This window comes from Tachypleus tridentatus, chromosome 4 (genome assembly GCF_004210375.1).
Source record: "Tachypleus tridentatus isolate NWPU-2018 chromosome 4, ASM421037v1, whole genome shotgun sequence".
Lineage (NCBI taxonomy): Eukaryota > Metazoa > Arthropoda > Merostomata > Xiphosura > Limulidae > Tachypleus > Tachypleus tridentatus.
The window spans coordinates 92,313,467-92,339,971 of record NC_134828.1 but is presented as its reverse complement, the minus strand read 5'-3'; the positions used below and the strand labels follow the sequence as shown (position 1 = coordinate 92,339,971).

At 33.8% G+C, this 26,505-nt stretch overlaps 1 protein-coding gene across 3 annotated transcripts in view; it reads left to right on the top strand.

The window, feature by feature from the left end:
* Positions 1-26,505, top strand: part of LOC143249696 (atrial natriuretic peptide receptor 1-like) — a 208,086-nt gene that overhangs the window by 157,682 nt on the left and 23,899 nt on the right. For 2 of the 3 annotated variants that reach the window (XM_076500003.1, XM_076500005.1), the window contains exons 15-19: positions 10,440-10,608; positions 14,908-15,057; positions 18,015-18,138; positions 19,418-19,486; positions 19,818-19,992. In XM_076500003.1, coding sequence (XP_076356118.1) covers positions 10,440-10,608; positions 14,908-15,057; positions 18,015-18,138; positions 19,418-19,486; positions 19,818-19,992 — 687 coding nt within the window. The remainder of the gene's footprint in view (positions 1-10,439; positions 10,609-14,907; positions 15,058-18,014; positions 18,139-19,417; positions 19,487-19,817; positions 19,993-26,505) is intronic. The other variant, XM_076500004.1, reaches the window with a different exon arrangement.

Sequence of the window (26,505 nt, the reverse complement as noted above, 5' to 3'; positions counted from 1 at the left end):
AGATTGTACTACAGGGTGTTCGGAAGGTCACTGTACAGTTTTGTAATCTTATACATATATAAGTGCACAGTGACTTTCCGAACACCCTGTACTTTAGTTGAATGAAGAGTTATTAAAAGTAAATTTTACAATAACTCTAAGAAGAATTATTGAATTTTATTGTTCTATCTAATTAGAAAAAGCAGTAAGAAAATATGTCTTAAAAATTAATAGAATTAGTTTTTGTTTGTTTGTTTTGGAATTTCGCACAAAGCTACTCGAGGGCTATCTGAGCTAGCCATCCCTAATTTAGCAGTGTAAGACTAGAGGGAAGGCAGCTAGTCATCACCACCCACCGCCAACTCTTGGGCTACTCTTTTACCAACGAATAGTGGGATTGACCGTAACATTATAACGCCCCCACGGCTGAAAGGGCGAGCGTATTTGGCGCGACCGGGATGCGAACCCGCGACCCTCAGATTACGAGTCGCATGCTTGGCCATGCCGGGCCAGTAGGATTAGTATCATTCAACCCGATAATTCTAAGATTCCTTTAGGTATTATTCACTTACTGTAGACATACTATTGGTCCGTTACAGTTATATGTATTGGTATTTATTAAGACTGAATTTCTGTAATCAGACTTTTCAAGCTTTGTTACTTCTGTTAAACATATGTAAAAATATGTTTGTGAGTTGGAATTAAAAGTAGCCTTACTCCTATTAGTTATATTATTGAGATCAAAGAAACGATTTTATCTTCTAGAAGTGTATGCATGCTGTAATACAGGAATGGGTTATACATATTTTTATCATATCTCAAATGCTGTCTAGATTCTAACCTTTTTCCATCTCTACGTTGTAAAGATTTTAATCTTTTACTAGTGCACGTAAAACGGTATACCGCTAAACTACATATTGCTGAATTTTGTAATGTTCATCTTTTCTTCAAAAGCGACTTATTTGCTAAGTGATATTTTATACCTTAACATCAAAGACATGTATGATACATCTTTTTCAATTCACTAAAAGGAATCTCATCTTAGAAGTAACTTATGTTAAAATTGTGTACGAATACCGTAGATACGCTGAACTTGTTTTAAAATTCATCAGCAAAGGTGATGTTGATTGGTGAAAACATACCTTTATTCTAGATTCCAGCAGGGATCAGATGGAATATATGACTAAAGCGTTATCTGAGTAAATCAATGGCTGAAGGAACACTTCTTAAAGTGTACATTACAGCTAGTATGTACGTAATGTTCATGTACATGCACATATAACCTTCGTTTAATTTCAGGATTTACTTCCTCAACAGTTTAGGAAGCCATAAATGTTTTGTAATTGTAGCTAGAACTATTTAAGTATTCCTTAAGCGCGGTACAAGATAAGATATTTGTATCAATTATATCGACTTGTCTAATTGTATAATATATATATATTAAACAACAAAATAATTGTGGTAAAACCTTTAGCGAGTTACTCTGTTGAAATATTATTATAAATATTACCTGCTTTGTTTCTGGATACAAATAAGTTTTCATGAGTCTTACCCCTTAGAATAAATCTTTAGAAGTTTCTTTCTTACATCAGCTTTTTTTTTTTTTTCTCAGGTCTTAAGTTCATTTTCTGAAATACTTAAGACTAATGGATCATACTAAATGAATGTTACTTACTCTTCTAAAATTTTTAATGTGTTTTCAGTAAATCGGTTTTAAGGGGTCATTAAATCAGGCGCTCTTCGATACTGAACACAAACCCCTATTTTTAAACTTCCAAATTTAAAATGCCGAAACGCAAACACTTCATTACCGCTTCCATGTTTTACAGTTAATTTTGTTTACAGAATGATTTCGAATATAGCGCTTAGAAACTATAAAACAACCAGAATATGTCACACTGACAAAATGCTTACCTGCTCTAAGAAACTCTCTCTCTCTCTGGTAAGACAAATTAAAACAAGACTTCTAGGGAATTCTAACACTAAATATTCTAATACTGTGACGTGAAATCAGGTTTAAATTCGAGAAGTGAACTAAATTTTTCAGCTGTAAAGTGAAAGAGCTTTCAATAATGAATAGAAAACAAAATTAGGAATTATCATGTTGCCGACACTTCTATCCTTATATATGTATAACAATATTTTGAGCTTTAATTAAAAGCTCGGAAGCTTTAGTAACTTTCCACTCTGAAAGCTTTACGAGTCTCATTATTAATATAAGTGAGATCTCCTACTAAATGTATTATCATACGTTGTTGCTAATAGTTTGAACTACAAGGGCAGCCATTTTAATTCAATTTGGGAGATTAATGTTATCACTATTAATTTCTAATTAAAGCAAGCTGTCTACGTAGTAACTGGTAACCTAATTATTTACATAATTAATTTAGAAATTATTTGGTTCATCATTTGGGTACCGTAGACGTTAGCGACATCTTTAACCGTAACATTTTTAACCTTGTGTATAACGTGTTGAATCTTGGGTGTGAGTTTTCACTCTATAGATGTCCCCTGGCCTGGTTAAATTCAATACACTTAACTAGGTTATTTAAGATGCAAATACTTTCTCATACGATTAGACTATAACCATATTTCTTCTTCCTCATTGTTTCTAACCCTGGCTCAGTGGTATTAAGTCTGGGGGATCACGTGGTCAGCAGATCGACTATTATGGAGTTTCTTAATGGTCAACTGCATTTTTATTTGTTAAAAATAAAATACCTTAAGCTAACTGAAAATGTTCTATTTTTAATCTTATAAGCTAATATTTTTAAATGAAATTAGAAATAATAATTTCGACAAGTGATCCTGAATATCTGAAATGTTTGTCAACGTTCTCTTATTAAGTTGTCGCCCGGTGGGACAACGGTAAGTCTACGGACTTACAACGCTGAAATCCCAGGTTGAATTACACGCGGTAAACACAGTCGATAGCTCGATGTGGCTTTGCTCTTAAACAAACAAACGAATTCATTAATTCGCAAAGGTGTGTGTGTTTTTTCTTTTAACAAAGCCACATCGGCTATCTGCTGAGTTCACCGACGGGAATCGAACCGCTCATTTGAGCGTTGTAAATCCGTAGACTTACCGCTGTACCAGCGAGGAACTGCGAAAAGTGAAATCAGCAAATTAATATTACCGATTTCCATTGTTATGCGCTAAAGAAACGCGATTACATTTGGTAAATACATCATACGGTGTAAATGTATCTCATATAGGAGTTAAAGCCCTCCGCTAGTACAGCGGTAAGTCTACGGATTTACAACGCTAATATCAGGAGTTCGATTCCGCTCGGTGGGCTCACCAGATAGCCCGATGTGGCTTTTCTATAAGAAAACCACATAAAAGTTAAGCCTATAGTAAACAAAAATTTGTTATTGTTCCCTCACTGTGGATTTGAACTTATTTAAAAACGCGAATTTCTCAAAATTTATAACTAAAATATCCAGCATAACCAACACTTTACATATCGCAAATTCAAACTAAATTATTGATTTATTCAACATAAGGTTAAATTTTTTTCATAAACAAACGAATCGTTATTTAAATTATCGAACATTCGCTTTCTTCACGACGAGCCGCTGAAGCGATTGTCACCATAGCGGGCATTTGCCATTAGGATCTCCCTTAAAGTGACATAGAGGATTCGGGTTTTAATGTGTACAAATAAGTCGGCTCGTGTAAATATATATTTTTTTTAATATTTTACACTACAACATGAGTTTGACAGTAAGATTGTTACAAACTGCCCACAAAATATATTTTTTTCAGAAGTTGACTGACAATTTATATATCTGTCTGGTCAATATACGGCTCTTAATAAACTTAAATTACTCAAACACTTTATAAGTATTAAAAATAAAAATTAATATAATTTGCAATGTACAATCAACGTTTGGAACAGGGAAACGATGTCAATTTCGTTAAAAACAATTCGTCCCCTGCTGGGAAAGTGATAACCTACGGATTTACAACGCTAAAATCAGCGGTTCGATTCCTCTCGGTGGACACAGCAGCTAGCCCGATGTGGCTTTGTTCTAAGAAACACACACACAAAGAGTTTTATTGGTAAGGTACTAAGAAACTGTTAAAACGACAAAGTGAAATGGACATATGTTAGTATCAACAAGTGCAAACAATTACTAAGATTGTCACCAAGTCAATACAGTATCCTTAATTTAACCTCTTTCATGACTTCACCTATTGTTGAAAACGTTTGGTTTATTTCTTTTCAATTTCACACAAAGCTATTCGAGGGCTATCTGTGCAAGCCGTCCCTAATTTAGTAGTCTAAGACTAGAGGGAAGGCAGCTAGTCATCATCCCCCCCACCGCTAACTCTTGGACTGCTCTTTTACCAACGAATAGTGGGATTGACCGTAATAATACGACGTCCCCACGGCTGAAAGGACGTTCATGTTTGGTATGACGGGGATTCAAACTCGAGACCCTTAGATTACGAGTCGACTGCTCTAACAAACTGGCCATGCCGGGCCAATTGAGAACGTTAATGCAACGATTCCCCTTCCGTATAAGAGATAAGTACGGTAAGGTACGTACAAAAAAACATTTCTACTATTCTACTAAACATCCTACCCTGGAAAACGAAGTCCAAGGTGAGTAATAAATTATTATTAAAAAAATTGTACTTTTTTCCCATAATTCTCTATCTCCACGTAATACAGACCAGTACTCAAAGCTTGAACATTTGTGTATTCAAAATAGAGAACGAATATTTGTTTTTTTGAATTTCGTGGAAACCTACACGAGGGCTATCTGCGCCAGCCGTTCTAATTTAGCAGTGTAAGGCTAGAAGGAAGGCAGCTAGTCATCACTATCCACGCTAACTCTTGGGCTACTCTTTTACAAATGAATAGTGGGATTGACAGTTACATTATAACGCCCCCACGGCTGAAAGGGCAGACATGTTTGGTGTGACGGAGATTCAAACCCACGACCCTCAGATTACAAGTCAAGCGCCTTAACCACCTGGCCATACCGGGCCTTGGAACGAATAAGATCACACCTTACAGAAAGGTTTATATTCAACCCAGCTTAATCTAACTGGGTGAATAATGTAAAATACAGCCCCCCCCCTACTAGTACAGCTGTAAGTCTACGGATTTACAACGTTAAAATCAGGGGTTGGATTCCCTTTGGTGGGCTCAGCAGATAGCCTGATGTGGTTTTGCTCTAAGAAAAACACACACACAAAGATACGTAATATAAAACCTGTTGGATATAAGTTTGTGTTAGATATTAATATCAGCCTATTGTTTCTTAATCCTAATAATGTGCTATGTTTCCTTATAATCTGAAAATATCCTAATAGCAATTAAAAATTTAGGCTTAAGTATTCTTGGAAATATTTTTCGAAAGAAAGACATTATGGTAGTTCGTTATATTAACATTAAACTTAAGTATTTTACAGTATCTGTAGACTTTATTAAACATATACATCAAATTTGGTTATGTGACAGCATATGAAGACTGTATTAAATATTTACATCAAACATGGTCACCTGACAGTATTACCAAAACTGCATTAAATATCTACATAAAAATTGGTTGGTTATCTGACATCAAATCACAACTGTACTAAATATCGACGTCAAACTTGGTTATCGGGGGTATATAGGACTGTAATAAATCATTACTTTTAAGCATTCTAACGATCCTTGTTATTTTCTGTTTACATGTTTGCTGAAAGCCTCAGATATAGTAGCGTTTCTGAATTAGTACATTAAAAAAAAACTCTAAAAAGTTTTGTTGTTACCAGGTTCAGAGAAGCGTCTTGTACAAGAATAATTTCGTCTTTCTACAGAGATTTTAATTACCAGCACGTAATCACTTGTATAGTGACAAAAATATCCATAGGTTAGAACCATTCCTGTCGACTTGCATGTCGCTACCCAAGGTATTGATTTAAATTTTTTTCTTCTCTTTGCCGACTACGTGAGACATGAGGTATTCCATAAAGTTCTGCTTTGAGCTAATGTATTTTTTATATGTGTACTTCATATAGATCAAACACGCTAAGCCAGAGAAGCTTGTTTACTTTTTTTTTGCGGATTTCAAAGAAACACAACTGAAAAATATAAAAGCGTTAGTTTTATGTTACAGAGCTTTGAAATATGACTCTTCCCTGTAATGCATTTCGTGTGCCCTAAAGGTTTGGGAGTTATTTCGAGTATAGCGTTAAATAAATTCGTGGATTTCACATTACCGTTTGTCTGTTTCACATTATGGCCCGGCATGGCCAAGCATGTTAAGGCGTGCGACTCGTAATCTAAGGGTCGCGGGTTCGCATCCCCGTCGCGCTAAACATGCTCCCCCTTTCAGCCGTGGGGGCGTTATAATGTGACGGTCAATCCCACTATTCGTTGGTAAAAGAGTAGCCCAAGAGTTGGCGGTGGGTGGTGATGACTAGCTGCCTTCCCTCTAGTCTTACACTGCTAAATTAGGGACGGCTAGCGCAGATAGCCCTCGAGTAGCTTTGTGCGAAATTCCAAAAAACAAACAAACAAGTGATCTTTAAACATATTGCACTATACATGTATACTTGATAAAAAATATTTTGATTTGTAAAATCTTGTTATACAGTGTTTAAGCATTATCTCTACTTTGTATTTACTTGTGATATCAAGTTCTGACTACTTTAAATTCGTAATGAAGCTGCGATTTATTGGCTTAAGAAAGAAAACACTCGTTTTATTCGATCTTTATAAAATTTACTGAAGTGGCTTTACGTCACTTGTTTACTATTAGCTAAAACAACGTCACATTTTAAATTTCCTATCCACTTTTGCTGTATATTATATATTCCGAATTTGTTGTTGTTGTTTGGTCTCCCTAGGCAGATCGATGGTCAGTTTACGAATTTGCGACACTAAATTCCTAGATTCGATTCTCCGTAGTGGACAGAGTAGCTCATTCTGTAACTTTGTGTTAAAATTACAAAGATACAAACGATGTTTTTGGCTTTTATTGGAGAAAGTTACAAAATATATTTACAATCAAACTGTACAAATGTTTTATAAAACTATTCCATATAGTTTTATGGAAAAATCGATAAAATATCCTGAGTCAAACAAATTATTTTAATAATTGGTGCCTGATCCAAGTCAAGCGAAACAAATTTAATATCAGATCGTTCTATGTCTGGGGCGTAACTCTGATTGTCAAATTTAGCAAAGAATAAGTCCTCATTACCTTCATCATTGAACGCAGTGTTTATTTATAGTTGTATAACGAACTTTATTTTTATTTCTATAATAGAATCACTGTATAATTAATTGCATATTTTCCTGGTAAACAACTGTTACAAAACAGTTTGTAACTTTTACGTAAAGGCAGTTTATCCTGTTTCCAATTGTCCTAGAAGTCTATTAACACTAATTCATTTGCGTAACCGATATTTCATAATTTCATCCATACTTTGCTTTCAAGGTTTTATCTCTTCCGTACACGTGTTTTCATATTTGTCTGTTCATTCACGCAACCGTTAGCTAGTACAGCGGTAAGTCTACGGATTTACAACGCTAAAATCAGTGGTTCGATTCCTCTCGGTAGACTCAGCAGATATTTCAATGTGGTTTTGCTATAAGAAAAACACACACTCGTTCATGCATTCCAGTTTAAGATCTGTCCACAAGCTTACCATTTACATTAAAGTCAAGTGTTTAAATACAATTGTAAACTCAATACCGTGATTTATAGAACATTCTTTTGAACAATTTTGTTTAATTCGTGACGGAACGGTGTTAATTTCTACTAAACATATTTCTTGAAGACGGCGTTAACGTCGACTGACAAGAGATCTCTGATTTTCAAGGCAGATTTGTACAAAATAATGTATAAATTAATTACGGAATTTTTTATGAAGATTTTCTCTGTTTTGACTGTAGTTTCATGAACATTATTAAACTTTTCACGCACAGTGGAAAAAAGAGCTACAAGTATACGTAAAATAAATATTCGATAATCGTCACACCAAACATGTTCGCCCGAAAGGATTATAACGTGTGGATGTTATTTTACGTCACGGTCAATCTCACTATTCGTTGGTGAAAGAGTGGCCCAAGAGTTGGTGGTGGGTGGTAATGACTAGCTGTCCTCCTTATAGTCTTACACTGCTAAATTATGAACGGCTAGCGCAGATAGCCCTCGAGTAGCTTTGCGCGAAATTCAAAATAAACCAAATCGTTCCTCGTAAACAAGTATATAAAAATTCGTGATGACGAGAAACGCACTTGAAGTAAAAATATATTCTCAAGACGACTGAAATTGGTATTAAAACTTTAATTAAAGTAAAGTACAGAACTACGTTTAGACCTTCTCAAGTTATCTTCAGGTTAACAAAAAACAACAGTTGAAGATGGCCTAAGAAAGTCGAAACGTTGTTCTGTACTTTACTTTAATTAACGTTTTAATACCAATACCAGCTCTCTTGAGAATACGTAGGAGCATAGAAAATAACTGTTTTTTAATAGTTATTCAAACTACATAAATATTGTCGTAACGGTTTCTGTTGTCCAAAAAGAGACTTTTTGTAGTGACTTCAATTTCGAGATCTTGATTTTGTGTAGTACGGAGACTTTTCTCCTACTAACTTATAAAAATATTAGGATAAAAAGTCTAACCTAAATCGTGTTTACATGTGAAGTCTATTCCCATGACACATTCTTCTAAAATGTCGTGTAAAGTAGCATCCCACAATGAGGACAACTTCTAAATTTATTATTATTGGAACTTTCTTATCCCTCACTGTTTGCATTAGTTTATCTTCGTCCTTTATCTCTGGAGACAGTTTCCTAGCTTTTATTACCACTACAAACCAAAGAATCGTACATGTATATCCAGTATCTATCAGCATACTAAATGTCTTTTGTTCCCATCAATGAACCTGTTGACTATTGGACTAGTTTATTCAAATAATTCGGGCACATGAACTATTTACCTCCACAGGACATCGTCATTAGTTATCACAGTTTTATCGCAGTTTCCATTGAAATCTCCGTGTTTTGTACATTTTAGCAGTTTTTCTTATACGTGTTTATATATATTATGTATATATATATATATATTATTATAATAATAAGTTTTAAGCCATAAACAAAACATATTAACATGAAACAAAATACGCTGCATATTTTTTAAAAAGAATCATTGGACCCACATTACGGTGGGGATACACCGTCTATCAGTCACATATGAGACCAGCGAATTAGAGATTAAGACTGATAGACAGTGTATCCCCACCGTAATGTGAGTCCAACTTCCGCAGTCACCTCCAAAACCTAGGATAAATTTTATAACCATACGTTGTAGCTTGCACGCTCTGATCCTTTTTAAGAACATGCAGCGTATTTTATTTCATGTTAATGTGTTTTGTTTATGACTTAAAAATTTATGGTTATAGTATAATTTATCAGAGGTTAGGATTTGCTGTTTTTAACGCAGTCCTTCCTCATAATTTTTTTATTCATTTAGCTTCATTTGGATGTAATTATTTAATTTCACTAAAATATATATATGTGTGTGTGTGTGTGTGTGTGTGTGTGTGTGTGTGTGTGTGTGTGTGTGTCAGAGTATAGTTTTTGTTTCCTAAATACTTTCTCTGCAGTTCCGAGCAATCAAAACACTTTGACACCAAAGTTTTATTACTTTTTTGTTTCGGCCCGGCATATTCAGGTGGTTAAGGCACTCGACTCGTAATCTGAGGGTCGCGAGTTTGAATCTCACTATTCATTTTGCGAAAGTGTTGCCCAAGAGTAGGCGGTGGGTGGTGACGACTAACTGCCTTCCTTCTAGTCTCACACTGTTAAATTATGGACGGCTAGCGCAGATAGCCACCCACCGCCAACTCTTGGGCTACTCTTTCACAAAACGAATAGTGGGATTGACCGTCACATAATAACGCTCCTACAGCTGTAAAGGCGATCACGTTTGGTGTGACGGGAATTCGAACTCTCGGATTACGAGTCGAGTGACTTAACCACCTGGCCATGCCGGGCCTTTTTACTGTGCCATTAGATACTAATACTGTGAAATAGTTAACTGTAGCTGTCACAATATGATATATTTGAACTGATAGATATTTCAGTTCGTAATATAGGACCGTCAATCAAAGAAAGATACCATCAAAGCATTATAGGTTGTCTGGCTTCCTCAATTATTAGAATGATTGCAATTTCCGGTTTCATTTTTTCTGTTTTTTTTATTTGTCTTCTTTCGTAAACTTTGTTTCATTGCGTGACATATATAGCTGGTGTATGTTTGCACTTAACTAGATTTTGAGCCACATTCTTATAAATGTTATTGTTTAGGATTACTTTCAAAGTGCAAACTTATTGAGTGTTTGAATTAATCTAAACACACAATTTATGTTGACAAAAACTGTGTTTTCAGAAGAGAGAGAAACTTTGTTTTATATCTGCATTAATCTAAACGCATTTTCAGAAATTGTTGAAAATGTAAAACATGGACAGAAGCCACCTTTTCGCCCTTACTTGGAAGAAGATATGTGCAATAAGGAGATAGAAGAGATGATTCGAAGGTGTTGGGCAGAAGATCCAACAGAACGACCTGACTTTCAAGCATTAAAGTCTGTTATAAGAAAATTAAATAAGTAGGTGCATTTGATTTTTACAAAAGAAATTAAACTTTTTTGATAAAACGTTTAAAGTTTTATGGATTTAGAATTTTAACATAGATAATTAATTAAGTAGATATGAAATTTCACAAACTGTTTTGAGTGACAAATTGTATATAAAAAGTCTACAAATAAAATTGAATTCTCGATCCATGATGGTCTTTCCTCTTGAAATCCCTGTAATGCACTTTAAGGGTCTTACCTTAAAACTTTGTAGATTATTTTAAGGAGACTGTATTCCTTTAATCAGTGATGACGAGAAACCCACTTGTTGAGAAATTTATATGCAAAACGGCTCAGAAGAGCGAACAAGAGCCCAAACGAGCCGTTTTTGCATATAAATGTATTCCTTTGTATTTGCCCCCCAGTGGCTCAGCGGTATATCTGCAGCAGACTTACTCGCTAAAAACCGGGTTTCGATACCCGTGGTGGGCAGAGCACAGATGGCCCATTGTGTAGCTTTGTGCTTAATTCAGAACAACAACAACAACCTTGATATTTTTTTTCTCTTGAAAATATAAAAAAACACTCCCAAATTAGCTAAAAATAAGCAAAATCTCTGAAAAGATTTTCAGTAACGTACCTTCTCCAATACAATTGTTGTAAGACATAGGAAGTGAAACGGAGTCGAGGAACTTAGCAAAGCAGTTGCGTCACGTTTTGTTCAAAGCAACCCATTTCACAGTAGAGACGTGGTCGAGATTTATACTGTCTGAATTTGGTACATTTATACATTGTATTTAATACTAATATTGAATTTTGCGTCTGCGGCAACTATATTCTACATCAAAAAATATTAAAAATATTTTAATTATAAAAGTTTTCTCTAATCTATGCTTAAGAACTTATTCTAACCCTAGTATAAATTGGAAGTTAAATGGTGTGAATCAGAAAAGAGCGGGAATTGTAAACAGCGGTAATATATTCATTCTACACATCATAGCTGAATATTTTGTTGCTATATATTTTGGTTATTATGAGAAATGAGCTAACGTGATGAAATGTTTGTTTATAATCTTTGACTTATAGAATTTTGTTGTTGTGTAAGTTTTGTTCAGTACCAGCTACTTACAATAGCTACTGGAAGAACAATATAGTGGTTCGTTTATGAAATATGTTTATTTTCCAACATATGGGAAGGTTTAATAAAATTTTGGTTTACTTTTGGACTATTCAGCATGCCAAGTTTGGTCTGAATTAGTCAACTTGCTCAGGATGGGTTGCATGTGTCACAGACAGATACAAAGTTGAAATTGGAAACTTAACACATTGCTTAATATTCATAGCACATATGTGAAGAGCACATGTAGTTCTGTCGCGTGAATTATTAAACCGAATATATAAAAATATCACGTAATGAATATTTTATGTACTAATGATATGTTAAAAAGAGTCATATTAAAAAAATAACAAAGTAATGAATTGCTTAGTTAAATGTTTAGATCCTAAACTATCTAACTGGCGTGGCAGTCTTTTAGACTTATAAGTCTGACTGGTTCCGAAAGAGGCCTGCGACACAATCAGAGGGACTCAGAAATTGTAGTTTCTTTTCAGCCCTAAAAATGTTTTTATTTTTAAGATATTGAGCAAACAAGAGTTAGTCGAGAAGGCTAAGATAATATAATTATGGTTGATTAATTATAAAGTTTATTTTACTATTTATGGCTCTGGGGGAGTACCAGTCTGACTGAAAATGTTTAGATCCTGAAATCTAAAATCCTGGCTGAAATTGTTTAGTTCCTAAAGTTACTTTCTTTTGAATATGAAATTAGCCATGCATGTACCAGTGTCTTGGGTAACTGACTACAGACGAGAACATCCAAAATTAGAGGCAGAAAGTACACAGAGAGCTTTATCTTAATAATTACAAATAAATAAGTCAGATGTCATATCTTGACCATTACCAACAATTAAAAGCGTCATATTATGTCACTCAAAATAATTATAGAGGTGAGTTATTTTACACAAAACACGCTGTTCATCTAAGGCAAATAATTACCCCACGCCTAACGTTTTATCTTACAATGCAAAAATAATGTAAATAACTAGTTTCCAATCAATAAATTATAGGCAATATCAACTGCGAGATTTCAAAAGTGTTTTTTTTTTTATTAGGTAATGTCATTCCCAATGTTTAACTTCTTAATCAAGTTTATTATAACTAAAAGAGTTTAAAACTCTGTTCATCGTTAATGAATCACTTTAGGGTTTTTTTTCAAATTAAACAAACTTTGTAGGCCTTACAGTCATGTCTGAAATCCGATGCACCAGATAATTTGCGACTAAAATAAATTACATTTGTTATTAAAATTCGTTGTCATAAAACTGTAAATAATATTAATATTATTAAAGTAACATCACTAATGAGAATCAACATGATTAAATAATCATCTAAAATTCATTGTATTTGATATAATTATATTCATTCCTGAAGTTAAGTGAGCGAGCATGGTATAACTTAGTTTTAATTAAATGTTTAAACAGTTATGGTATTCATAGATTAAAAATAAATACTACTTGACGGTTAACATTCCAATAAAATTTATTTACTTGAAATAAGAAAGTTACGTAAATGAATCTGTTGTTTATCATGCGATTTTTTTCTGATTTCTCTGTTGTTGCTGTTTTTTTATTTTATTTTATATGTTTTCCTTAGTATCGTAACTATAATTGTATAATATAGTTTATTTTTAGAACATGACCATCCAATTGTATTTTAGTACGTCTTGTCAGTGAGATTTATGTATTCGTAGATTACTTTTATTTGTTTACTTTGGAGAATAATTATATTGTTGGGAAACAATGATTTTTAAATTTACTTTATTTTTTAATAAGTAGCCTCTCATCTAACTAATTAAATAATTTTCAGTTACTTAAGTCTGAAAAATAAGACTCGAAAACAGTAGCTAATCTAATTCGTTTCCTTAGCCGTAAGCTCATTCTGTATTAAGTTGTTTGTTCAACTGCAATTTGATCGATCTAGTTAATCTCGTACCATCTCACTTCTCACATAGGAAGCTCAAGTACTGAGCTCACATTGCTTTTGCAATGAATTCCTATATACCTTTTCTATAGTAGTATACTTTGATTAGGCCTAAAAGGTCACATCTCTTAATTCATATTTCACTTTATCTTAACTTGTTTCATTTTTAAAATAAATAGGAGAGGGATCGTCTAGAATTTGGCTACTTCACACTTTTGTATCTAACAGACGGTTTTTCATCAGATATTGAGTCGTAATGGTTAATATTTGTTTTGTAGCAAATATTTGGAGTCAATTCTACTAAGCCTTAATAGGAAGCGTGATGATTACATATTGAGTACTAGCGTATTACACGCTATAGTTAGGGTTAAGAATAATCATGTAGTTTTCATTTACAGTGCGAGCTTGATATTTTAAAGTTAGGAAACGGCTTGAATGGATAATCACAAAAATGTATAATGTTTGGACAAGCTTTCGTCATCATCAGGTGTATTTTAGCGAAAGGCCGACAGTAAATAAGTTTAAAGATATCTGTGATTACAACCGATGGATTTTTCAATTGTTGATACTTCGTCTAAATTTTAGACTCTAAAATTTCCGATACTCTCTGTTGTCTTAGACAAACATTATTAAGGAGAATGGACTTCATGATGAACGAACTGAGTTAAATAATGAGATGTTTGTATTAGTTCTATTAAATTCTTTGCAGCTCGGTAACATTTGTTTGTCGAAATAATTGTAAATGAAAAACCTATCCATTAAACTCATTGACTTGTCGAGTAAATTAAACATTTTAGTGAATTTCTTGATAACGGTTGTAGTTATAGTTTTGTTGATAGTGGTTATGTATCGAAATCGCAAATTATTACAAAGTTTCGTGATCTCTATTTACTGTGGCGAGTCTTAGATAAATAAGGCGTATTAATAAAAACAATAAGACGTAATGGTAGTGTGTCTCAATTTAGTGATAATACTAATATTTTGATTCTAGTATGTTTTAACGAATAGTGTGGTCGTTTTCAGTAATAGCACTCGACTGTAGTAAATTTTATCTTTGAAGATACCTGGTTGAAAGTAGTAATTCTAAATGGTAATAGTTAATTGTAATTAGTCTTACCATTGTGGTAAATTTCCATACTCCAGTGAATTATAGTGATAACAGTTGCTTTTGCTCAGTTTTAGTTTAAAAATATTTTTGCTGAGAGAAGTAATGTTTAGAGACGGCTCTATTACTCGGTTCCTGGCAAGACTATTGATTCTACGCTCAACGTCTCTTTCTTTTTAACACCAAGAGACAACGAAAGTGGAAATATTCTGGACAATTTGTTGTCGAGAATGGAACAGTACGCCAACAACCTAGAGACGCTGGTCGAAGAGCGGACAGCAGATTACCTGGAAGAAAAAAGAAAAGCCGAAGATTTACTCTATCAGCTTTTACCTCGGTAAGTGTACATTGTAAATTCGTCAGGTATTCGAGATTAAATGGACAGTAGATACTCATCTGCTAATGTAAACATCTCTTATATTAAGAGTAGCAAATATTTTCGCCACGTAAGTTCACACTTCTGATTTAAAACACTTATTACATTACGTTTATGACTTTACCTAAGCTCTAGTTTAGTTGTAACAATAGAGAACACAGAGAATAAATTTGTAGCAATAACTACAAATGGGAACCATGTTGACATGCAACCGTTGATGTCAAAAAACAACCCGAGTAATCGAACAACACGTATGATGTAAAATGTGTATTTACAAATTAAAAAACAAAACAAATATCCATGATATTTTTCCTTTTTATAGCTATATTATGCTTTGGACCTCAGAAACATCTTTATAACCAAATTTTAATATCCATTCAGTATTAAATTAACGTTCGCTTATCAAAGGCATACAGAGATTCTGATATAGAAAGGGTATTTTTGACATTCATGATACTCTAATAGCAATGAACTCGAAATAAGGACTGTCTCTTATAAATGTTCTGTTGTTTTTTTAACGTATAAGATACTATCTCCTCACGTATCACTTTGCAAATGTTGACGGTTCATTACTCTATGCTTCCACATAACCTGTTTCAAGAGATCTTGACTAATGTCGTCACTTTAAAGTGTTATGTAAATCTATCTTTATAGATAGTTTTACATTTCTTATAGCAGTTTTATAGAAGTCTCAATAAATTTGATAAACTTCAACTTATTGCGTATGATATTATCCTACGTAATAAAACTGCAGTATATATGTATGTCCGAAGGGCATTACATCAGTTCTAATGTTTGAGATATTGTCTTTATATTTAGAATTCTCAGTGCCTGTTACTCCGTTTCAGGCTGTGTGTTTTTACACCAGTTAAAAAAACAGACTTATATTAATGAATATCAATGTTTTAGAAATAATTAGTATATGATTATTATTATTACTTGGTAATAATATGATGTTTCAGAAAGATGTAGATTACTATCACTAGTTGGTTATCAAACCCTGATGTTGTGGAAAGATGTAGATTACTATCACTAGTTGGTTATCAAACCCTGATGTTGTGGAAAGATGTAGATTACTATCACTAGTTGGTTATCAAACCCTGATGTAGTAGAAAGATGTAGATTACTATCACTAGTTGGTTATCAAACCCTGATGTTGTTAAAAGATGTAGATTACTATCACTAGTTGGTTATCAAACCCTGATGTTGTAAAAAGATGTAGATTACCATCACTAGTTGGTTATCAAACTCTGATGTTGTAAAAAGATGTAGATTACTATCACTAGTTGGTTATCAAACCCTGATGTTGTAGAAAGATGTAGATTACTATCACTAGTTGGTTATCAAACCCTGATGTTGTAGAAAGATGTAGATTACCATCACTAGTTGGTTATCAAACCCTGATGTTGTAAAAAGATGTATATTACTATCATAAATTGGTTATCAAACCTTGATGTTCTAGAAAGATGTAAATACTATTACTAGTTAGTTATTAAACCCTGATGTTGTAGAAAGATGTAGATTACTGTCACTAGCTGATTATCAAATCCTGATGTTGTAGAAAGATGTAGATTACTATCACTAGTTAGTTGTTAAACCCTGATGTTGTAGAAAGATGTAGATTACTATCAATAGTTGATTATAAAATCCTGATGTTGTGGAAAGATGTAGATTGTTGCCACTAGTTAGTTGATGTAAGAAAGGTGTGGCAGGTGAAATTGGATATATCCACTAAAATATTCACGTTGAATTCTGGTTATAACATTGAAACAGCTGAAATTCCACATAGTGGGTGTTGCACAAAGACATTCACAAAACTAGCTTATAAATTACTGTCTGATACTATATGGTTGATAGATTTTAAGGATACGCTTAAACAATGGAGGAAAACCTGAACAGCCTAATTTTGTAAGTACCTCAAATAGATTTGAACATGTTTTTTATTGTCGTAGGAAACTAAAGTTTAATCTTTATGTTATTAAATCATGGTATATTTGCTGCGTACTGCTTTGATTATTTGAATTTAAACATGAGAATGTGTTGTTAGTTTAATTGTTCGTTTTGTCTCACTTATTACATCAGTTTCTTCGACATGCGCTGTTCAGCAGTGTTTAGAGAATGTTAACTTCTAAATCTTTATACTTTATTCTTTTAGATTAATCAATCTTTTGTGTTGATACCGAGTTCTTGTGTGTTACAAATACTTTGTTTGGATGGAAGCTGTCATCTCTACTATATTTGTGGTCATTGCGTGCTATGTTTTGTTGGTTTTTTCTATTATTCTGTTCAGATGAATGTAATTAAATTGCGACTTTAGTGGGAAATAACTGAACTGCTTCCTTTAGGCGATCAATTTTTCACCCACATGTTTGTTTCCTGCAAATAAATCAATGAGGAACTTAAGGCAGCAAAGAAGCGACTGTTTGTATGGGTATTTAGGATTTTTATTTCTTCCCATCTCTAATAGTTAGCATACAAATGATTATAGTACAACTCGTTTTCAGATCAAACCCAAAACACATTGTTCTGTAGAAATCTTTACGTATTAAAAACAGTTGAACACGTGTATCAAATAAACATTAGCTAAACTTTAGAGTTACCACATTGGAAATTTCAAAGCATTTCACATTCACACTCACAGATCTGTCGCCAGTCAACTGATACATGTGTTTTCACACAAGTCATTCACACTCACAGATCTGTCGTCAGTCAACTGATACATGTGTTTTCACAAATCATTCACACTCACAGATCTGTCGTCAGTCATCTGATACTTGTGTTTTCACAAAAGTATTAACACCCATAGATCTGTCGCTAGTCAACTGATAAATATATATTCACACAAGTCATTCATACCCACAGATCTGTCGCCAGTCAACTTATACACGTGTTTTCACACAAATAATTCACACCCACAGATCTGTCGCCAGTCAACTTATACGTGGAGAATCAGTAACAGCAGAAGCCTTCGACACCGTCACTATTTATTTCAGCGATATTGTGGGTTTTACAGAACTTTCGGCTGAAAGCACGCCAATGCAGGTATGTAATCATTTTTATCAGGAATGTAAGTTTTGAAGCCTATATACAACTTAGAACTAGCTTCATCTATTTGTACTTCACCGAAGGAAGCCACAATTACTTCCACATTTTCTTCATTCTTAAGATTTCTGAAGTTCGTAATGTTAAAAATATACTTTAAAAAAGGAAGTCTTGCTAAGAAAATACAGTCTTATATGTTATAAATATTTAACAGTCTCTCTAATGGTATCATTTAATATCATTCTAGCAGAAGCAAGACAAATCTAGTGAAAAATTTGATCTTTCAAAGTACTACCGTTGTGTTTTATAATAGTTAATGCAATTCACAACTTCGAACATGCTTAAAATTCTAAGCCTTAACAAAAATCACACTTCTTTGTTCGTTCCGCTGTGAATTACATTAACTCTCCAACTGAAAACACATTCAAATATTGTTAACTTAAAGTACATCCTCAAACTGTGTCTAAGCTTGTTATCTCAAAGTCAGATTTGGTGTCAGTAGAAACTAACATGACCTTGTCTTCTATTAATATTTGCTCAGCTTCGACGTCTTTGAGATTGCCCACTGAAAAGTCTTGACTTGGTATAAAAATCTCCATTATATTAGAGTATTTCATCACAATAAATATTTAGTTGTTTTTAATAATGGAAGTCGTTACATAATTTAAGTGTGTATAATACATGGTCTTCCTCAAAGTAATGGTGACTGAATAAATAGGAACATCCCACAAAATTTCAGATTTAGGTTCTCGTCCAATTTGTAATGTGTTCGGTGTTTCTTTTATCGCTCATTTAACAACATTTCATAATCTTGCGTGAGAAACCTTTTGTTTGACAGCGAGTTACTTTTTATTAACTGTGATATGAAACAGATTCAATTTGAAATCAGCTACTTACTAAATAGATTTCAGTGTAAATAACTCCTTTCATTTGATTTTACTATACCGTAAACTTTATCACTGCACTTAACGTTCCCTTCGAAACAAACTGAAATGTTTTTTATGTTATTCCAAGGAATTTAATAGTTTATAATTTGTGTTATTTTTCACCTGAAATAGGAAAGTATTGAAAATATTTTTTATGCACTGAGATTGTGTTCTTCATATACAAACAGTACCAAAACAAATTACATTACCAACGTTGATTTACTGTTGTTATATTTTCGAAACAGTCGAATGTCTTGGAATAAGACATCTGTAAAGACGTATTGGAATTAAATTACTTTTATTGTTTGCTTTCTGTTTTGTTTTGTTGTTTGTTTTTTTGTGGTAAAATATAGGTTGTAGATCTTCTGAATGACCTGTACACGTGCTTTGACTCCATCATAGAACATTTTGATGTGTATAAGGTAAGTTATGTTTTCAGTATCAAACGTTTATAAAGGTACTTTGTAAAATAAAAATGTATTGTAAACGAAAATAGATTTAGAGAGACATATTGTGGAAATTCTACAAATTCTCTGTTAAATCTTAACGAATGTTTAATAGTTCTGCACGTAGTGAAGAAGGCAACTGTTTTTATTTATCTAATAGAACATCGTATTACAGAAGTATTAATATACTTAGCCATATCTTTCTCTATTTATTTGTACATTGTATTTACTAAATAGTGGATAGTTTTAATTCTTACTTTTATGAATTGTTTGTCAAATCGTTCTTATATATCTTGTAAATGAGTAGGTTGAAACAATTGGAGACGCCTACATGGTTGTATCGGGATTACCGGTTCGTAATGGAACCTTTCACGCGCGAGAAATAGCCCGGATGTCGATAGCTTTGCTAAATACTGTGATGTCATTTACGATACGTCACAGAACAAACGAACAACTAAAGCTGAGAATAGGAATTCATTCAGGTCAGTAGACATATTTTGTGCGAATTTTAAATATAAGTGTATATATCTTTCAAATGAAAATTAAGCAAAGTGCATAATAATACAGAGGATATTGCTAAGTTGTTTCTGAATATCATGTTTTTGTCATTTCCTAGTACTATATATATCGTCGTCTAACTTCATGTAAAGTAATGGTTTAAACCTAATACATCTAATATTACAAACGAGTGCACATTGAAGAAGGCCCGGCATGGCCAGGTGGTTTAAGGCACTCGACTCGTAATCCTTGCGTCGCGGGTTCGAATCCCCTCACACCAAACATGCTCGCCCTTTCAGCTGTGGAGGCATTATAATGTGACGGTCAATTCCACTATTTGTTGGTAAAAGAGTAGCGGTGGGTGGTGGTCACTATCTGCCTTCATTCTAGTCTTTCACTGCAAAATTAGGGACGGCTAGCGCAGATAGCCCTCGAACAGCTTTGTGCGAAATTTCAAAGAAACCACATTGGAGGTGAAACACGATTTTTACTTACGTATATTAGTTAGCAAGTATATTTCTGTTTGAGATACAACGTTGTTTTAGAGTTAGGTCACTTGTTAATTTGAATATGACCTAGAAGTCCGAAACGTTGTTCTCTGTTTTTTTAGTAAAAGTGTTAATACCCATACCAATCGTCCTGAGATACGTGGTACGAAAAAATGTAATTTCATCTCTGATCATATCAAATAAACATCACCTCTGTTCAGTCATGACTTATTGGACATAAGTTACCACAAAAACCAACGTGACGTACGAACGATATTATTCCACTGAATAAAAGTATCACGAACCTTCTTTTAACAATGTCTCAAACGTATTACAGTTTTCTTTAAAATTCTTGTTCGTTGTTTTATATGTTTTTTAACTTTTCAGATTTATTACCAAGCTTTTATAAAGTGCTTCAGTGTAAATGAAACTTTGTGATAGTAATTTCCAAATACCAAGCACATACTGTTTCATAACACTTCTTTCTTTCTTGTAGGTGAAACTCGCTCCTGAATAAAACGTCAAATAAAACTATTATTATTATTTGCCGTTATATATAATCAGAACTCAGTGGCATAAAGCATTTAAAATATCAATTATTTTAAGTTAGTGTTCTAACTTAAAGTTAGATATATAAAACACAAAAAGTCTTCGTGTCTGTCTGTTTGTCCATGATGTAACTAATGCTAGATCGCAGTGCCAATCTCGGTCAAACTTTGTTGGGTGATACTTTGAAGCAAGTGGCATGTTAATGGAGTTCACAACTTTTACGCCGCCATTATAACTGTTATTCAGCATTTATTATACATGACGTAGGTTAACGTTAACTGCCTTCATAGAATGCGTCACGAACCTACATCAAAAACTTTATTACATTTTCTATAGCACTAACAATGACCGTCAATTAATTAATCACGAAAAGACAAAGTGAGCACTTGTACCCTTAATTCTACAGTGTTTGACCATAACCTCTAAGAGGTCGCACGTTTCTTCTCGTGTCAACAGTAACTGTGAGTAAATAGTATAATATATATCTGCGTATATATGAGTAGTTACTTTGTAATTTCCAAAACAGTCAACTTTGTGAAGTGCACACACAAAAACTACAACCCTACATAATGTGTCAAAATGCCCAATTTCATAGAAATAAAAGATAGCCAAAAGAATGGAAGAAAGTAAATCAAAAGAAACGACAAAACATTTGCTGCAAGACAAACTCAAGATTAGAAAAGGATAGTTGGAAAAAGAGTACAGGAGATTCCTGATGAAATTGTTGCAAAAAATATCGAGATAAGAAAAGGATAGTTAGAAAAAGAGTACAGGAGATTCCTGATGAAATTGTTGCAAAAAATATCGAGATAAGAAAAGGATAGTTGGAAGAAAAGCACAAATGAATCCTGATGAAATTGTTGCAAGAAAAGATCGAGATAAGGAAAAGATAGTTGGAAGAAGAGCACAAGAGAATCCTCATGAAATTTTTGCAAAAAGAGATCGAGATAAGAAAAGGACAGCTGGAAGAAGAGCACAAGAGAATCCTGATGAAATTGTTGCAAGAAAAGATTGAGATATAAAAAGTATAGTTGGAAGAGAAGTACAAGAGATTCCTGATGAAATTGTTGCAACAAAAGATCGAGATAAGAATAGATAGTTGGAAGAAGAGCACAAGAGAATCCTGATGAAATTGTTGCAAGAAGAGATCGAGATAAGAAAAGGACAGCTAGAAGAAGGGCACAAGAGAATTCTGATGAAATTGTTGCAAGAAAAGATTGAGATATAAAAAGGATAGCTGGAAGAGAAGTACAAGAGATTCCTGATGAAATTGTTGCAACAAAAGATCGAGATAAGAATAGATAGTTGGAAGAAGAGCACAAGAGAATCCTAATGAAATTGTTGCAAGAAGAGATCGAGATAAGAAAAGGACAGCTAGAAGAAGGGCACAAGAGAATCCTGATGAAATTGTTGCAAGAAAAGAATGAGATAAAAAAAGTATAGTTGGAAGAGAAGTACAAGAGATTCCTGATGAAATTGTTGCAACAAAAGATCGAGATAAGAAAAGGATAGTTGGAAGAAGAGCACAATAGATTCCTTATGAAATTGTTGCGAGAAAAGATCGAGATAAGAAAAGGATAGCTGGAAGAAGATTTATAGAATATAATTTCTGAACGACACGAAAGGTTTCCCAATGAAAAGCCAGAACTGTGTCATCATTATGGTAAAGATGAATTGTATCATTTTAGAGAGCCACTACCACCTCTTAATGTACTCTTTCAATGAAATACTGAAGAATCTAAAAATATCCTAACGAGTATTCTTGTGCAAAAAGTATAAACATCAGTGTGTCTGTCCACAAACTAACGATTCCTAGATCACTTTGCCAATCTAAACCAAAGTCTTTGGTATGATAATTTGTTAATAGAGATACACAACCCTCTCCTCATTTATTATTGATGTTATTTTGCTTTTATTAACTTTGATGTAAGTTAACGTTAACTACGTTCATAGATGACGTCACGTCCTTACACACTAAAACTGTTACATTTTTTTATAATAAACATAAGTACAGTGAAGGGAGAAGGCAAAAAAAACGTCTTATACATTTTAGAGAACGCGTAAGCGCTATGCAGGAATGAATGAAAAATATGGCTGCCAATATTGTAATAATATATAGACTAAAATGAAGTTTATACTACAACAGCCACCATAACGCTGATGTGAAGAGTCGTTTTATGAGATATACGGACTTCCTACTTTGATGACTTCACACCTCTTGTAAGACACTTCTAATAACCTTCAATTAATTAATAATGTGAAACAGTTTGGAAGGACATTAAGAGCTGGGTGTTGAAATTTGGTAACAGAAAGCACGCCTACCATCACTAGTTTTTCCGCTACCTCTGCGTATAAAGTCACCTTACAATCGCACAATGTATACCATTTCTTAATTTTATACTTAGTGAAGTCTTAAAGCTGATACCACACTCTATTTAAAACCATTAATTGGTCACTGAGAAACAAGGACGCGAAATGCCATAAAGGTTCAAATAGATATGTAATTCGAAATGACGTCTATTCAACAAAACTCATGTATCTAAATTCACCCATCTTCATTTACTAGAAGAAATAAAACAAATAATTTCATCCAGTCTTCTACTGATAGTTTTCGCTTTTTAATTCACAAAGCTCATTTCGAGCATCAAGACAAAAAAATAGTAAACTTGAATAAGCTAGAGAAATGTGCTACAGAGTTGTTACATAATTATTCACTTTATCCAACGTTTTCAGTAGACTGAATGCCCTAATTTATATTACATGAGCATGTTGAATTATTGTATGATTTATTATTGTTATTTTATAAAACCGTTTGTTTCTTTGTAGTGAATAACTACACAATGGGTTATCTGTACTCTACCCATCACGGGTATCAAAGCCCGGTTTCTAGCATTTTAAGTTTTCAAATATACCGCTGTGCCACTGGGGAGAAGATGGTCCAAAACAGTTTGTATCCATTAGAGAGTAAACATATCTTCATACTTTGCTATTTCTGTTATATCAAAAAGGATTGTTTCCTGAACATGTTACTTTTATATTTTACGCAACTCTGTATACTTAATGAACTTGCTTATTTTAACAGTGTTGTTATATTATACGGTGTTGTTGTTGTTTTACTGTTAGCGAAAATGTATTGCAAAGTTTGAACTGCGTTTTGTTTTTCACACACAACATTCAAATGTACGCTATCGCATCGTTTGCCAGATTGAATTTGGTATAATTGCACGAAAGGCACGCTAAGGGTTTCGCCCAATAACCATCTTGCATCTTTTAAAAACCCTATTTATTTTTATCTGTTTTACACACTTTTAAGTTTCGGAGCAGATATACGTCTTCTCTACAAAGTGTCTAAGACTTTAGTTTAGAGATTAAGACACAACAGTATGGTATGTTTACAAGCATAAATAGAACAGTTCAGACCTACATAAGCGATTGTGAGTGGAAGTTTGGGCTACTCTAACATAATTAATCTACTGGTCGAACACAAGATCTGTAATTCTTTCGTATCATCTATTAGGTTGTCCAGAAATAAATGTCGGAATTCTCACTATGACATTTAGAAGCTGAAATTGAATAACTTATCGTTAGTTAATTGGTTTAATCCAACGTTTGTCGCTTACAGGATGTCTTAATTGTCTGCTGTTTTAACTCTATTCAGAGTAAGTTTCGCAACCTCTAAGGTAGCATGGAGAAGAAAGACATTTGTCTGCTTTTCCTCTAAGACTTCAAACTAGGAGGAAAAGCTAACGAAAGTACACGGAACATCAACCAGGAATTTGGCCATGGATCTGTTGCAGAATGTACAGTTCAGCGTTGGTTCCAAAGGTTTTGACATGGATATGAAAGTCTTGGAGACCACGAAGGTCGTGGAAGGAAGCCATTCTTAGATGAAAACACATTAAGGGAAGCAGCTGAGACAGACCCTCGCACAACAGTACGTGAGCTCGCAGAAAAGCGAGACAGAAGCAAATCAAACATTACCAACCATTTGAGTGCGATTGGAAAAACGAAAAAGGTGGATAAGTGATTTCCGCATGAACTGACTGAAGATGAACAAAATCAGCGTTATGAGACCTGTCAAGGATGACGCTCCAAAAATTGAAATATTTAGGAACAGAGATTCCACCTCATCCATCTTATTCCCCAGATCTTTCCCCTACAGATTTTTATTTTTTTCAAACACTTTGACAAGTTTTTTGAACAATAAACGTTTTAAAAGCCAGGAGTTCATTCACCACAGAAACTCTTTATTTCTACAGCAGGGGTATAAACAGCATTGTTATACGTTGGCAGAAGTGTGTTGAAGCAAATGGTGCTTACTTTAATTAAAGCATGTTTTACAACACTGGTTTATACTTTTCCAAACTTCGCAGTTCAAAAACGACATTTATTTCTGGACAACCTAATACACTTTCTGAATTTTGTAAAAGTCGCTCGTATCTAGGTCCAGTACAATGTTAAAGACACATGTTTGTTAAAGCAACTTATTATTTCCATTGGTATTTTCATGCGTGCCATTTTTCCGCTGAAACTCGGAGTTCCGCGGTTTTCAAACGGCCAACGATCACCCACGAGATTCGTGTAAATTCGAGGAGAAAATATGAGCGATTTGGGGGCCGGGTAGGTGATTTTTGAGGAAATATCGTATTTTTTCAATGTTTATTGCAGAAAAAAAAATCTGACCGCCATCTTGGAGGCAGTCTCGTTTCGTCTCGTTGCAGGTCTCGTGGTCTGGTATCGTGTGCATACCAGACGATAAAATATTCTCTACGCTCCAAAGAAACAACAGCGATTGAAATGTTTAAAAGGAAAGATGTTCATTTTGATCCTGTAGACAAGAGAATGTGTAAGGACATTAGATCAGCAGCTTCAAAGTATACCTCAAAGCTGAGGGAGAATCAGAAGAAAAGGGCAGAAAGGCTTGAGGCCTATGGTTCTGTGAAATCTGGCCCAGCCACCTTGGCTAAAGAAAAAGTCCAGAAAGTCGCAGAGGCACAGAGAGCTGCCCATTCAGAGAAGGAGAGAAAAAAAGCTCGGAAGAGAGCACTGGAAACCCTTGTCTCGAAAAAGAGGAAAGTAACCAAGATTGATTAAAGGAAATTAAGTAATTTGAAATTTGACTGTAATTTATGCAGCAGAGCAGAAGTTGATATCAGTGACTGAAAAACATTTTATTATTATCTGCAGCATACAGTGCCAGTGGTTTATTTTAAATAATATCATTAATTTTATTTTGAAGCAATGTCAAAGCTTTCCTTGATTTGCTGTTTCAGTTTGTATTGTGAAAGAATGAAAAATATACTGATATTGAGGTACCAGTAATTTACTGACAAGATTGTATAGATGAACAAGTTTTACTGTAGGTAGTCATGTAGAGTAATTTTAAGTAATTTTAAATTTTAATGAAATACATGCAGCAGAGCAGTAGTTGTTGATGTCAGTGACTGTACAAAATTTAAT